Below are 15984 nucleotides of genomic sequence, written 5' to 3'. Positions count from 1 at the left end.
TGGAGGAAAAAAGAGTAAAACCATTGGGGAAGCCCATCCAGGGCAAAAGTCTCATACTACTGTGGTGAAATTGTTATTTCCTTTGGCAATTAGCATATCCATTTAGAATCAAAATAATTTAGACTGTTAAGATTTCATAACATTCATATGTTTGAAATCCAGTGATATAATTAAGTTAATTTTTCCACTCAATTACAGTACCATAGAGGATTCTGAGAGGAACACAGGAGACAAGGGAAGACTGGGTTTCTGAGGTCCAGAGAACACAAGTGATTTACAGAGTATTATTCACAGAACTATCTACGGTCTTCTCGTTTGTAAGATGAGATGTTATCCAATTTTTTAAATATTTTATTTCAGATAATTTCAAGATGCAGATCCTTCTAAAGATAAGTGTTCCAAAGGTCGTTAACCAGAAAGGCTGAGTGCTTTTCTTTCTGTACTTGTAAATAAAATCAAATGGATGTGTTTAAAATGAAGCAAAGCATAGCATGGCACATGGGTACTGAGTGCCCTTAACACTACATTTATTAGGCAGAATTTAATTTTGAAAGGATTACTGTGCGTATTATTTTATAGGCAACATCCATGAAAGGAATCACTACTGTATATTGCAGAGAAGCATTGCATATGCGCTTGATGAATGCATTGTTCCCATCAGAGTAATTAAAAGGAACAGGGTTATATACAATCAGCTTGTACATCTTACTCAGCAACTCCTGCCAGTTGCTTCCAAAAATTAAACTCATTAATCACTCTGATTCCAAAGGAGGAAAAGCTTGGAGTATGAAATAAAAAGCTCTATTTTTATGAAGAAGAAAATGTCCAAAGTCAACATCTAGAGCAATTCCTGTCTACAGAGTGATACTAGAATATTAATGTCATGTGGGAAAACGAGCTGATTCCATTGTCAAAAATATAAATTGATACTATGTTATCTAATACTCCAGACCTCCTCATATCTACAGGTAACATATACAAGAAAATTACCTAAGAATGTGCACTAGCAGGAATAAAACGAAGCACGCCATATGCAGTAGGAACTCAACTCCACCAAGAAGGCAGAATGCTCATTTTTCACAAACAGATCCGGCCTTAAGCAAAGACATACTTTTTTGGCCAACTCCACAGAGCAAAGGCTTGTTAACATGTTGAAATTTATTTGTGATAATTCACAGTGGACAACTGACTCATCCAAATGAAAAAAAAAATCAGGCTTACCCTAACTAATTTTTCAAGCCAACAGATTCGCTCTTTGTTAGGGTTCTCCCCAGGCCAAGGTAACAAGGAAGGTGGAATGAGATATACCCAGTGGTGCTTTAAAAAACACAACGTGCAGTGCAGCGGCAAGACAGTTTTGATGCTATATTTGGCTTCACCCATCAGTCAGCTAGCACTGAATCTTTGTTTATATCACCATTCGTACTTCCTTGTAACAGACAATTTCCCAATGATGACTCTGCTCTGCATTGAGACAATAGGCAAAATTTTGTATAATTTTGTGATAGCTACTTTACCAAAACATTCACAGAGAGACTGCTTTAGATAGTAAACACATGAAATTAAAAGATGCTTGCTCCTTGGAAGAAAAGTTGTGACCAAATTAGGCAGCATATTAAAAAGCAGAGACATTACTTTGCCAACAAAGGTCTGTCTAGTCAAAGCTATGGTTTTTCCAGGAGTCATGTATGGATGTGAGAGCTGGACTATAAAGAAAGCTAAATGCTGAAGAATTGATGCTTTTGAACTGTGGTGTTGGAAAAGACTCTTGAGAATCCCTTGGACTGCAAGGAGATCCAATCAGGCCATCCTAAAGGAAATCAGTCCTGAATATTCATAGGAAGGACTGATGTTGAAGCTGAAACTCCAATACTTTGACTACCTGATGTGAAGAACTGACTCATCAGAAAAGACCCTGAGGCTGGGAAAGATTGAAGGCGGTAGGAGAAGGGGACGACAGAGGATGAGATGGCTGGATGGCATCACCGACTCAATGGACATGAGTTTGAGTAAGCTCTGGGAGTTGGTGATAGACAAGGAGGCCTGGCGTGCTGCAGTCCATGGGGTCACAAAGAGTCGGACACAACTGAGACCGAACTGAACTGACTGACTTGTGTGTTTAACATTCTTCTGAAATGCAGAAAATAGACTTTGCAGGAGGACAGCTGCTGTAGGGCACTATGATACAGTGTTCAGTTCAGTTCAGTCGCTCAGTCGCGTCCGACTCTTTGCGACCCCGTGAATCGCAGCACGCCAGGCCTCCCTGGCCATCACCAACAGTGTTACACAGCATTAACCCAGAAGGGCACCTCAAAGCTTATCTAGTGAAGTACTGCATATTACAAGAAAGAAATCAAGACCCTGAGAGAAATGTAACTGTACAAGCCTATGTATATTGTATGCCATACTCGGGGGTAGAAGAAATAGTAGCACTAGAAGGAGAAATAAAGAGGTTAGGCAGAGTCATTGAGAATAATGAGATGTGAAGAGAGGGAAGCAGTGGCTCAGCGGTAAAGAGTTTGCCTGCCAGTGCAGGAGACACGGAGACGTGAGTTCCATCCCTGGGTCGGGAAGATCCCCTGGAGAAGGAAATGGTGACCCACTCCAGTAATCTTGCCCATAAAATCTCACAGATGGACTGGAGGAGCCTGGTGGGCTACAGTCCATGGGGTCGCAAAAGAGTTGGACATGACTGAGCTACTAAACAGCCACACGAAAAAGAGAGGGAAGTGACAAAATCAGGGATATAGTTTACGTGGATGTCTTGTCATCACTATCGAAACTGATCTGTGGAACAAAAGGTGGGAGAAGAGATCAACGTGGGGACCACCAAGGTCCTTCCAATCCTACAGTCCTCCAATTCTGCAAAATAGAAAAGCAAATACTCTTCAGAAGAGATGCTAGGAGGTGTATACCAGAGGAATTAAGCTACTTCGGCCATCTGCTGTTACAGAAGCTGTGAAATATACTCAGCTCCCTTTATCTTCATTTTAATTTTCCCAATATTTAGTTTATCTTAAGAAGAAAGCATGGCAGGGAAAGAATAGAATAGTGGAGACCAAAACCTTGGAGTAATGTTCTCCCAACCTCCTACATGAGGGAGAGGAGGCGGGGAAAAAAGGATGTACTGAAGAATACAACGGTCAGAGAGAGACAGGACATGAATTCATGTGGCATCATGAAAGACACATGATACGGAAGTCTGAACTGTAGGGTGGCGGTGATCAGGAGCAAAGAGGTGACAACGAGGACTAAGGCCACTGCATCCAGTCGTTAAGAGGACACTGAAGACATTCTCTGTGCAGTTTGCTGCAGTGAGGACAGTAAGAATGTGAGTGTGCCACCAACCTAAGTAAGGAGAAAGGAATTCTTGAAATGAATTAGTGAATCCACTTTAGATCACCCGATAGAGAATTTGAAAGCTCCAAGCAACCCTGTGACATCCCATAACTCTTCTATAGACGAGTTAAACTAAGCATTATCGAATTCGACATGAAAATAATGATATCAAGCTGGTGGCTGAAACGTTTAACCTTTTCCTCAATATGTTAGGAAGATAATATGAGGTTTCAAATACATTTGAAATTGCAGAAGAAAGTCAGAAGGTATACACATATTTCTGTGGAGTCAAGCTGCTTGAAAAGTTAAAGTTGATAAACACCAAGGAGAAATGAACAGGATGTTGACAGCATATCAGTGAAAAGTCAAGGTGGAGAGAAGAGGGCTGGAAGTCGCAGACAAACAGGAAGATGAGCTACATCAGAAGCATGACATCAGAAGCTAGACAGCAGTGACATCATAAGATAGACCGAGTAAGCAATGATTTTTGCTCAATCTCTGTTTTGGCCAAATTGCTGTTTTAAAAATCCTGTCATCATACGTGTACTGTTAGGAAATCATGTGTCATCAAAAATGAAGGATACAGGAACATGCTGATCTGGCCCCAACAAGCCTACTGCCCTGACAGCCACCCACGGCCTTCAAAGTCCTTTAAGAAATCAAAAGGAAACGCTCAAGCCAGGGCACAACAGGGTTCAGTATTTTTACATTAATTGAAGTTAATTCCTATCAGAAGTTACTAAACTCCATTAAAAGTCACTTCCAGCAGCAGTCCCTTTAAGAGTCAACTAATTTTTAGCCTATGAAATGAATTTTAAATCAAAATAGCTATTGATTCCTCAGAGGGGTCTCCCAAGTCATTGACTTTAAATAAATATAAGATTGATGAGGAAACTCTGGTAGAAAAGCACTCGGGGTTTCTTTCTTCTTCAAAGTTAAACTTCACACCTTAAAACTGGCCCACCCCAGACAGACTTTTACACGGCGGAGAGGTCCCTACACGTAGTTGGTGCACACAGGGAATGCGCTCCTAGTCACTAACCACGCAACTGCAGCATTTGACTTCTCTCTTCCAGACCTGGTAACTACCGTCAACTTTATTTTGTAAAGAACTGTTCGTTCTCAGTCCTATTCAGACACGTGTGCATACACACAGACACAGATCAAGAGCTACATTTCATTTCCTCATTTCTAGATGGCAGGACAGTGAGACACAGAGCTCGCTGGATTTTAAAGGTAACGCTGTTTACCGTCATGTGAGTGACCGAGGTGGGAAGGCTGTTTCTGTTCCACGGAACAGACAAGCCACAGAAGAGCTAGGGGCTAATAGAGAGGATGCTTCAGAACCTTGGACAGCAACCAGCATGCCCTTGGGATGCCAAGACACACAGAGTAATACGCAATGTATTCTTAATCAGTTGTACATCTAAAGGGTTAAATGTAGGTAGCAGGGTGATTACTCAAGATTCTGAATCTTAACAAGGGCTAATATCAGAAAAGTAGTTTTTATACCTACTTTCTTTAACTAGTACGAACTCATAGCAAATGGCATTCCCTGTGACTGGAGGGGGATGAGTCTGTTTAATGTGTACTCCTACGTAGTATATTTTTAGACATAGTTTTTCCAATCCTGAATACTTTTTCTGAGAAAAGCACATAAAAGTTTTAAAGAAATTGATGCTTACATTTACTCATGTGTCATTTTTTAATAATACATTTTAAACACGATATATATATATATTTCATAAGGCTATTGCATACACTATATTTATACCTACTTTTACACACACAGACATACCCACACCCTTTGTTTTTCATTTTCCATGAAATAAAAAACATCAATATCAGGAGTTAATGAATTTAAAGTAGATATACTCTTCCGAGTCATCTCAGCAGAAACCATTTGAAAATGTTCAATTAATAATTTGCTCCTCAGTTCAACCCTTTCGCTTATCTGAGGAACGGTTCTAAACATATGTCAAAGTGAAAGGAGGAATACATGCTCAAAGCTAAGATGAGGGGGAAATGGGCGGAGACCGTCTACAACAAGTCAGAAACTCTCCCCTCCCCACGCCCCTAGCGACACCTAGAGCCTGTTGGAGGAAACTGCTCAGGGCTCTCACTTCAAGCAGAACACATCTCAACAGGTTTAAGTCAAAAGATTTAAGGCAAAAAGCGCATCATTTTTGTCTGCATTGCAGCTCGGTGGTCTTCCCCAAGATCTCTGGAGTTTAATCCTCCATAATTTTTCAACTGCCCCAATGAAACCCCTCCTCAAAGATTCTGGTCCCTTGAATCTGAGAATTCATGCATTTCCCTTAGGACCTGACCCGCTGGAGTGAGGGCCATCTCTCGGATAGGTCTTTGTGTAACCAGGGGGGGAAGGGGGGAGGGTCTGGAAATAAACCAAAATAAGAAAATCTCATGCAAGCTCTAATACAGGGTGTGTGTGTGTGTGTGTGTGTGTAACCACATCTCCCACAAACTTATTCCACCTCTCCAGATCCTCCATTCACAAAACAAAACAACCAGTGACCCAAGGCAGGACACGTTGAATGACCACAGCCTCCTGCTCAGGGCAGAGACAGGAACTGTCCTGGGTCTGTCAGGGGAGGCCATCGGCCAGGTTTGTGAGAGGACCTGTGTCCAGGTACCACCACAGGGAGGGGGACACTCAAGGCTACACACAGTAAACTCTTGGACCCAACACACCCAGCGGAGCTGGACCAGTTGAGCCAGTTCTGTCTGCCCGTCTGAGAGCTTGTCTGGGATTTTTTCTGTTTTTTTTTTTTTTTTTCTGGGAACACAAGGTATCTGAAGCATCACTTGGCCCTCCCTGGCTCTCTGAATAGCTGAGAGAGATCAACAGAGGTGGTCGAACTCATCCATCTCGGGCAGCCTGTGGGTGTCCTGCCTGAGTCATCGGTTACTAAGGTGATATGCAAATCCAACCTTTGAAACCCCCAGCTACCGGCCCAGAGAAGAGTAGAAAACATGCTCCTGGAGAAGTTTTCCCACTAACAGTTTAACACAGTCCAAGGTTGTAGCTAGTCCAAGGCTAAGTGTGGGGACAGGCAGGACCTGACTCGCACCAGCAAAAACTGTGCTGGGCCTGGGTCAGAGGGCTGGGCCTCGGAGGCAAGCGCTTTTATTTTATGGTTCGGGAAAGAGGATCACCACCAGCCCCACCACCAGTGCGGGGGGTGGGGGTGGGTTAGGGGAGGGGTTGGAGAGTGGAGAAGTGACAGCCTGGGAGGTAAGGACTCCAGTGACAGGGGCGAGGGGGCGGAAAGGAGCCTGGGACAGCCTCTTCCTAGAGTCTTAAAGCAGACAAAAGAAAACGGAAAGAAAGAACAGAGAAACCAACTCGTAAGCACACACAGATCGAATTCTCTCCTTAGAATCCATAGCAGCGTGCGGGTAACAGCAAGCGTCCCCAGGGCCGCCGTGAACCCTCAGCCAATTCCACACCCAAGCAGCGCAGCTCCGCCAACGCTGCCCTCAAAGCCACCAACTCTTGGCCCGCCGCCGCTGCAGACCGGGACCCGCTCCAGGACGGCGGTGACCGAGATCCGCGCAAGGAGTGGTTTTGTGGGCGCGCTTCCGGGAGGAGTGGGGGAGGGGAGGGCGCCCCGAGACCCTCGCAGGCGCCGCGCGGGCGCGTCTCCCCCGGGCTCGCCCGGAGCCCCGCGTTTCCCCCCACCCCCACCCCACCCCCAAGATGCTCTTACGTCCTCGTCGTCACAGTCGCTCCGCGCCTGGTACTGGAACCGGGGCCGGCCACCCGCGCCACCGCCGCCGCCGCGCTCCCGGGGCGCCGCCGCGGGCGCCTGGGCTCCGAGGGGCTTGGGCCCCGCGCCGTCCTCCTCCGGCCCCTGGCCGCCCAGGAGGCGGCTCGCCTCCGGGGGCGCCGGGAAGGACCGCGAGGTGTTGATCTTGCCGGTGAACCTCTGGTACAGCGAAGCCATCGGTCTCCGCGCGCTCTCGCTCGCTGTCTTTGGGGCGTTTCTGTATCGGCTTTCTCCCTCTGGGGCTCCCGCTCCCCACGCCCTCCGGGGGGAAAAGGGGAGGAAGAAGAAGGGGAGGCGGCGGCGGAGGAAAGGACGGCGGCAGCGCGCCGCTCCTCCCGCGCGCCACTCTCGAGTCGCCGCCGAGCGACCGCCTGGCTCAGCCTCCTCCGCCCCCTCCCCGGCGGCTGGGCCGAGCCGGGGTCTGGCGGTGTGTTCTCGTTCCCTTCGCTTTTCTGTTTTCAACTCCTCGGCACGGCCGCGTACGGCCTAATCAAAGCCATTGAAGGGAAGAAAAACAACAGAAAACCATAAAGGGAGGGAAAATGCCTAGGCCCTGGAATTTGGCACCACCTACAGCCCGGCGAGCATCCGGAGCGCATCTCCTCGCTCCCCCCGCCCCGGGTCCCCGCGCAGCTCCTCCTCCCCGCCTTCTCCCCACGCGGCCCTTCACCCCCGGGAACGGCGCCCAGGGGTCCCGGGGCTGGCAGCGAGGAGGCCGCGGGGCCACGCAGCTCGTGGGTGCAGGGGCGCGCTGGGGGGCTCCTGGCCACCGGGAGAGCGCAGCGAGAGAAGAGGCCCGCGACGGGGAGGGGGCGTCGGGGGCACGGAGGCAGGGGGTGGCGCCCCCAGATGCAGGTCCTCGGTTCCGCGCGGGGCTGTGCTCCGCGTCCACGCGCTCGCCATTGCTGGCGGCTGCAACCCCGGCGCCCTGCGGGGCTCTCTCCCTCGTGCTTCCCGCGCAGCTTTTCCTGTCTAACGTGAAACGGCAACAGCCGAGACCCCTGGAGGTCGGGGGTGCGCACGGGGGGTGATGGAAAGCAAACCGCGGGGCTGCAAGGGAAGGGGCTCGGGGTCGCGGCCTCCGATGGGCCCCCTTCCTTCCCAAACTAAGCTCTGCTCCAAAAACAGGTCTCAAGAAGAAGAGAAGGGAAAGGTCAGGGAAGGCAGGCAAGGGCCGACCGGGGTGCGGTGGGGTGCGGTGGGGTGCGGTGGCGGGGAGGGGTGCTTTCGGAGCAACTCAGTTCCGCGCTCCTCCCGGCACACCCCCACTCATTTGTGTGTATTGTGAACTTCATTTTCGTTTTCGATAAACGCGTAAATGCCAACGGAGGCTAAAGCATTTGGGGATGCCTGCAACTTTTCCGAAGCCTGCTCCGCGCCCGCCCCCAGCCCCTGGACTGAGAGGAAGTGGGGAGCCCCGGGTGTGTTAGGGGGCGACACCTACTGGGGCGCTCGGGTCTGGGTGCACCTTCGCTCTTCCTCTGCAGTAAAACGTGCTCCAGCGCCCCTGTGTGGAAAGACACCCACTGCGCCTGGGCGCTGGGCTTCGGCTCAGACCGCTGGCGGGCGTCTGGTTTGTCCCCTGCCTTTGGGGTGGATTCCTCCCTCCTGTCCTGCTGGAGTCCGCGCCATCGTCCTGCCTGAGGATCTAGGCCTCTCCCTGCTGGTCTCGTTCCCCTCCCCCAACCCCCAATCTTCCACGCGCAGTCCTTTCCCCCTTGTTGGCAGCCCTTGGGCTGGGATGGATTGTCCTGTCCTCTCCAGCCCAGCTCGCACCTGTCCCGGCGCTTCCTCGGTCCTTCCACTCCACGTGGATGTGGGCATCTTCACCTTCACCTTCCAGCGGGACTCCCGCTCCGCCATGGTTTCCGTGACCACCTGAGAAAATGGCCAGGCCTGGGCCACTCGGCGGCCCCCACTGCAGGCTGCCAGCGCTTGTTGGCTCTGAGTCCAAGGCCACCTCCTGGCACCACTTCCAAACGCAGAAATCCCAGAGGGAAAGAGACCTTGCCGTCCCTTGTCCTAAAAAACTGCCTCCTCTGGTGACCCAAGGACAAAAGAGCAGATAAAACCAAGTAGGGTCCTGGAATGCAGTAATGGAAAAAGCAGACCCTTATCGCCCTTCCCTCCCCTATGTTGTAACTATTAATGGAACAGTATAAAGTGTCTCCCCTCCGACCCCATAGGGAGGAGGTATTTGCCCTACTCTTCCCCGCCCCCCCCAACCTCGTATACATGCCTCATCCAATCAGCAAATGACTCGCAAGACCCCTATCCCACTCCTTGTACCCTGGGTATCAAAGTGGACCAAGGACCCCTGTTTATCGTCAGTTCTCCCTTGAGCTGGCCCGCTGTTCTAACAGCGTCTCGTCTCTCATAAACTTTATTTCCTTCTCGTTCTGTCTCATGCCTGGAAATTCTTTTCCAACCCAAGCCCGGACCAGGACACCTCCTTCAGTGTCCTTAACTTGGGTGGAGACACTGGAAGTCTGCTGGGAGAGGACACCTTCCCATCCCTCCCAATCTCTCAACCTAGCAAGTAGTCTTGTTTTAATTAAAATGTATACCACAGCTATCGGCTGTTTAATCCTCTGTGGTTTCCTTCCACTAAGAAACAGAAATGCATCGTAACATAGTCCAAAAACATGCTTCCTTTCCAGAAACCATAAAGACAAGTAGAATCGGAATCTGGACAGCCGGGGGCCCCCCCTGCACTGCCAAAAGGCGGGTGTGCCTCCCACGGATCTGGGGTGCCAGAGCATCCTGCCCCAGTTGCCTTTGAAGACAGACGGCACAATTACAAGAACCACCCAGCTAAGCCTTAAGAGTGGTCACACTCAGATAAACAGGAAATCTTGCTTTCATCCCCCCTCCCCCGCCCAGCTGTGCTTCAGATCCATGAAGCTGCTTTCCCAAACCGACCTGAAAGCCCCCCCCACTGCTGCTCACAGAAGCATCTAGATCTGACACCTCACTAAATATAGAGGCTTCGAGGGTCCCACTGATGTAGTACATATGCATATATATAGTTATGAAATGTCCATGTATATATTTACACGAATTGTAAGAAGAAGCATGATGGATATTTCTTGTAGCAATATAGTTCATACAAGATATTTATATGGAAATAGTTTAGCTATCACACACTTTATAGATGTGTGTGTATCAAGGAGAATAGATTGAGAGGGAGATAAGGGAGACATGCAGGGTCTCTCACACTTGAAATTATATTTTCAAACGAGCATGTAGGTCTTCAAATTACAATTTGGCCAAAGCGACAGAGGATGGGATGGTTGAATGGCATCACCAACTCAAGGGACATGAGTCTGAGCAAACTCCAGGACACCTGAAGGACAGGGCTGCCTGGCGTGCTGCAGTCCGTGGGGCCTCAAAGAGTCAGACACAACTTAGTGACTCAACAGCAGGCAACAGCAAAAATCCCAGCTGAAGGCTTCAGATGAAATGATAGGGCCATTCCAATTTACAGTTATTTGTAAAGTGAAAAAAGCTATAAAGCCCATAAACAACTGGGGGAAGACTTGAGTACAGATGGGTCTCAAAAGAAGTATATCTGAAAACTAAACGGGATGAATAGAGGGCAAGGAGCGGTCTCGATGAGCAGAGGCCAGGGTGGTGGGAGCTGACGGAACACCAATGCGGAACCGTCACAAGCTGCAAAGCTTCCTGGGCGCCATCTCGATCCCGGGCCCATCAACCAGCTTCAAAAGCCCCGGGCTGCCCTTCTCCACCCACACACTGAATACGACTCCTTCTAAAGCGTGTCCTAGACTTTGAATGTGAGTCTGTGCACACATGTTGGCACGCGCGTATGCACTCACACATCCAAGTCTGCCTGAGACGCTGATACATACATTGCAGGGTCTCTTTGGATAGACTGGCAGAACACTGAAGTCCCAAATGCAAAGAGGAAACTGGCTAACATTTTAGGATGAATGAAGTCACTCAGCTGCAGAGAACTGCAAGCGCTGGCACTTCATGGTGCATAATTTGTTCACTTACTGCCTTCAATAACCTTTCCAGAACCCCAGCCTTTAAATAGGGAAAAAGATTCTGAAGAGTAGCAAAACTTCCCAGGGAGCGTGTAAACAGAGGGGCAGCGCTGCCGAAGGAAACCTGTCTATGACGGCCTCCACTCAACACTGAACATCTTGGCTACACAGTCTATAAAAGTGGATTTCCATTCCTGCTCGTTGGCTAAGTATGGGAATCTATTTTCAAAAATGTTCTGTGAATTATCTCCCATCAAAATGTTAATTCCTCACTGTGGCTTAAAACTCTGATCACCGACCCATTTTTCCCTTCTAGTTTCACTTGATTTTTTCTTCCCTGTTTATTAAAAGGTGGGAGTGTGTGTTTATTTTCCCTGGAACCAATTTACAAAACAAATATGGTAAATCATTGGAATTAGGCAGATGCTGCAAAATAGGATGAGCAGTTTTTTGGTTTTTTTTTAGTGGCAATACAGGGAACTTTCTGGTCTGTATGCAAGCTAAGCATTGTAAAAATACCAAAAGTGTATTGAGTCCAGCAGCCTAGGCATGCTTTTTATTACCTAAGAGGTTTTCTTATTTCTAGGAGAGAATAGTGTCCTATAGTTTACTTCCCCCTTCTATTGGAGGAGAACGAGGAGGACAGAACCTTGCTTAAGATCTTTATTCTTTCCCAAACACTGATATTTCAGAAAATGAAATGGCCAACATAGCACATTCTGACAGAAAGGCTTCCCTAAAACACTGGGCATCAGTGTTTTTTAAATATTATCACATTGTATTCATACAAATGGAAAGAAATAAAACAAGTATTTTGGTAGCTTGAGAAAATACAGTACCGACTACATAAATACAGAGCACCCATTCTCTCGTGTACTCTTTCTTTAAAATAATTATTTCTTTGCAAGGTGACTACCGAGAGGGATCCGGATGGTAAGATGGTAAGATGTCCTTTTCAAACTTTACAAATAGGAAACGTCCAGCACAAGAAAAAGAGAAGGCCACTATTAGCTTTGGGCTTTCCTATTGGCTCCATGGTAAAGAACCTGCCTGCCAATGCGGGAGACTTGAGAGCTATGACCAACCTAGATGGCATATTCAAAAGCAGAGACATTACTTTGCCAACAAAGGTCTGTCTAGTCAAGGCTATGGTTTTTCCAGTGGTCATGTATGGATGTGAGAATTGGACTGTGAAGAAAGGTGAGCGCCAAAGAATTGATGCTTTTGAACTGTGGGGTTGGAGAAGAGTCTTGAGAGTCCCTTGGACTGCAAGGAGATCCAACCAGTCTATCCTAAAGGAGATCAGTCCTGGGTGTTCATTGGAGGGACTGATGTCAAAGCTGAAACTTCAGTACTTTGGCCACCTCATGGAAAGAGTTGACTCATTGGAAAAGACTCTGATGCTGGGAGGGACTGGGGGCAGGAGGAGAAGGGGACGACAGAGGATGAGATGGTTGGATGGCATCACGGACTCGATGGACGTGAGTCTGAGTGAACTCTGGGAGTTGGTGATGGACAGGGAGGCCTGGAGTGCTGTGATTCATGCGGTAGCAAAGAGTCGGACATGACTGAGCCACTGAACTGAACTGGGTTGGATCCCTGGGTCAGGAAGATCCCCTGGAGAAGGAAACGTCAGCCCACCCAGTATTCTTGCCTGGGAAATCCCAGGGACAGAAGAGCCTGGTGGGCTACAGTCCATGGGGTTGCAAAGATTCAGACACAACTGAGCAACTAAACAACAGCAAAAACAATGTCTGGCTTTAACACAAAGTTAAAGTACGAACTGAATTAACCTTGAGCTTTTTGAACTGATACTTCAAGATTAATATGTTTTAAAGGAAAACATTTATTTTAAGCCTAGCGGGCTACAGTCCAAGGGGTCTCAAAGAGTCAGACACGACTGAGTGACTAGCATTTTCATTTCACTTTCAACCTTTTCAAACAAGGCTTATGCTAAAATTAATATAGTTAAATGTTAATTTCCAGCAGCACATGTCCCTGCATTTCAGTACTGACTCTGCATTTGCTTGGTTTTCTCATACAGTCTGAAATATACACACAGCTCTCTGCCCTGGGCCGCACCTGCTCACGTGGACTTGGTTACTAAAATACGTGGTAAAGCTGATCACCAAGTAAGTAAAACAATCACTGACTCAGCTAAGCCCGTATTTTCCTCTGAGCCTGGTGGGGCTGTGGGCCACCCTCCCTTCCTTTAGGGGTCTTCAGGGGTCCACTCTTCCATCACCTACACCCATGGACACTGGACCATGGTCTACTTCCTCTTTCCTCCCATCTTTCACCCTCCTATCTTCCCATCCTCTTTCACGCTCCTCCATGGTCCCTGCTCTGGATCAATATCGGTAAACTGCATTTTTTTTTCTTTAAAAATTCCTTGCTGCGCTCTGAATACTTATAAGAATTTGCCTTTCACTAGCAATGGTGCCTCAGAATGTATCTGAATAATCACGTTAGCCCCTAGAGGAGGTACCAACCTCTGTCTGCTCCCATTTTCTGATGACTCAGTGAGAGCTCCACCATGCTTCCCAAGGCTCCTAAGATTTCTAGAGCATGAGACCCAGAAGAGGACCCATTGTTTCTGTTTGTCCCTGGCGATCGCTGGAGAGCAGCCGTGTCGTCATCTAAAATGTCTTCATTCATACACCTTGCACCATTAGATTAAAAAGGAAGGCGACTTCTGCTCTGAAATGCCCCCAAAGCTCCTTGCCTTTCAAACCATGCACTTCCCAGGTCCAATGAATTAAGCTGAATTGGCTTCCCTTCAATGTTAAAGTGACATTAACAAGCCTCTGCAATTCAGTGCTTCCCTTTTTAAGCCAACAGAGGTGATGGTTGAGTTCTGGAAGGAGAAAAAGCTTTTATCTGCTCTCTCTTGTGACCAACGGCTGGCATTTCAAAGGACCAAGTCTGGTTTGGCTCTAATGGGAAATGTGAAGTGGCTTGAAAGGACAGGGCTCAGACCCTCACTGAGGTTTATTCTTCATCATGTCACCCAAAGGGGTTCTTAGGTTTTCACTGGAAAGGAGCAATGGAATAGAAAAGAAGAGATAGAAATGGGATCATTCAAAAGCTGAGTCTTCTTCAGATAGTAGAAAACAGAGCTAGTATTGATTCATTCATCCTGCCATGTAAATTCCACTCAACTGCAGGCCAGTGAGACTGCAGAACATGGAGAATCACCTACTGGGGGGTTCCCATATCTTACGTTCTCGGCCAAGTGCTTTGCACACATTAAATCATTTAATTCTCACAATTGCCATTTTTCACTTTCACTTTCACCCGGTGGCACTACTGGTAAAGAAGCCACCTGCCAAGGAAGGAGACATAAGAGACGCGAGTTCCATCCCTGGGTCAGGAAGATCCCCTGGCGGAGGGCACGGCAATCAGTTCCAGTATGCTTGCCTGGAGAACCCCATGGATGGAGGAGCCTGGTGGGTTACAGTCCACGGAGTCACAAAGAATCAGACCCAGCTGAGCGACTAAGCACACATACAGAGGGAATGGGAGGGGATATGACGTAGTCCTTAAATGTGTTGCGGAGCTAAATTATAGGGAAGCCTAGGTGTGAGGCTGATGTAGTATACCAGCCGGAAATAGCACAAGAAGGTGAGTTAAGCCCAGGGAACTGGCGTCCAGGTGCAGGCGATGCGTGTTTCATGCATCCTGGTGTCTGCCTTCCAGACACCGAGGGGGAGAAGAGGGGGCTTCCTCTGATCAGAGAACAGTGACAACGAGGGGCCTTAGAGAGTCAGGGCCAGAAGCCATCCCTGAGGCTGACCAGGGATGCGGCGGGGCCACCTGCCTCCTGGCCATCCATCTGGTTGAATGTGAACCTGCAGAAGTCGCTTTAAAGTCCCTGTCCTGTCCATCTTACCCTGCCTCGGACGCTGCCAGAATTAAGACCGTACCCTTGAGTTTAAGCATTGTCTGGAAGAGCATCAGGAAAAACATCACTGGACATAACTGAGGTCTTGCGGTGCAGCACAGGGGACTCTGCTCAGGGTTCTGTGGCAGCCTGGATGCGAGGGGGGTGCGGGGAGAATGGGTTCGTGTATGTGTGTGCGGAGTCTGAAACCATCACAGTCAGGTTAATCAGCCATACTCCGACACAAAATTAAAAAGTTCAGAAAAAAGGAACTGGCAATAAAAGCTAGCTAGCATTTAGAAAAATGAATGAATCACACAAGTGTCACTCATTAAAAAAAAATAAAAAAAGAATGCGGTCTGAGTGAAAAGAAAAACGTACGCATTAGAAGACACACCAGCCTTTCCAGCGTATGACAGGGCTCTCCCGGCAACATCGGCTCCTTTCCGGGGCAGAACTCAGCTGGATGCATGACAGCACTTCCAAGCCATGAGTTTCTGGGTCCTGATGATTCATCTTCAGGGTAAGCCATTGCTTCCCTATTCACAACTGTGATGGACTGGAATGTTGTTCGGAAAACACACACCGACCCCGGATGCCTTTGTAGCTCTACTTCCAGCAGGACCCTAAGGCTTGTTCTGGCCAATGGACTGTGAATGGACCCGAGGCAGGCAGAGACCTTCGAGGCATTTCCATAACCTGGCTGACCTCTTGCACCCAGGTGGCCCACCCGCTAAGAACACAGCCTGGGTAGTTGTAGCCACTTCAGCTTGGCCTCCACAACTAACACACTTGGGAGAGACTTGAATCCAACCCCTGGTTTGGAGTTAAGCTCAGGGATCAGGGAACACAACGCAGAAGCCTCCCAGCTGAGCCCAGGGCAGACCAGCTGCATCACGACTGACCAGAAGAAATGGGAACCTTGATCTTATGTAAGCCATGCCATTTGGGATGACTTCTA

General features: G+C 48.3%; 1 protein-coding gene across 2 annotated transcripts in view; it reads right to left on the bottom strand.

Annotated features, from left to right (window-relative positions):
- The window catches only part of DPP6 (dipeptidyl peptidase like 6), a 966644-nt gene that overhangs the window by 787612 nt on the left and 163048 nt on the right, over positions 1-15984 (bottom strand). Inside the window, exon 1 of one of the 2 annotated variants that reach the window (XM_040260132.1) lies at positions 7071-7307. The exons of the other annotated variant lie outside the window; for it this stretch is intronic. Coding sequence (XP_040116066.1) covers positions 7071-7307 — 237 coding nt within the window. Of the gene's footprint in view, positions 1-7070; positions 7308-15984 lie in introns of those variants that run through there. 2 annotated transcript variants of the gene reach the window in all.

This window comes from Oryx dammah, unplaced genomic scaffold (assembly GCF_014754425.2).
Source record: "Oryx dammah isolate SB20612 unplaced genomic scaffold, SCBI_Odam_1.1 HiC_scaffold_18, whole genome shotgun sequence".
NCBI classification, from domain to species: Eukaryota; Metazoa; Chordata; class Mammalia; order Artiodactyla; family Bovidae; genus Oryx; species Oryx dammah.
This window is presented reverse-complemented; position numbering and strand designations above follow the sequence as displayed.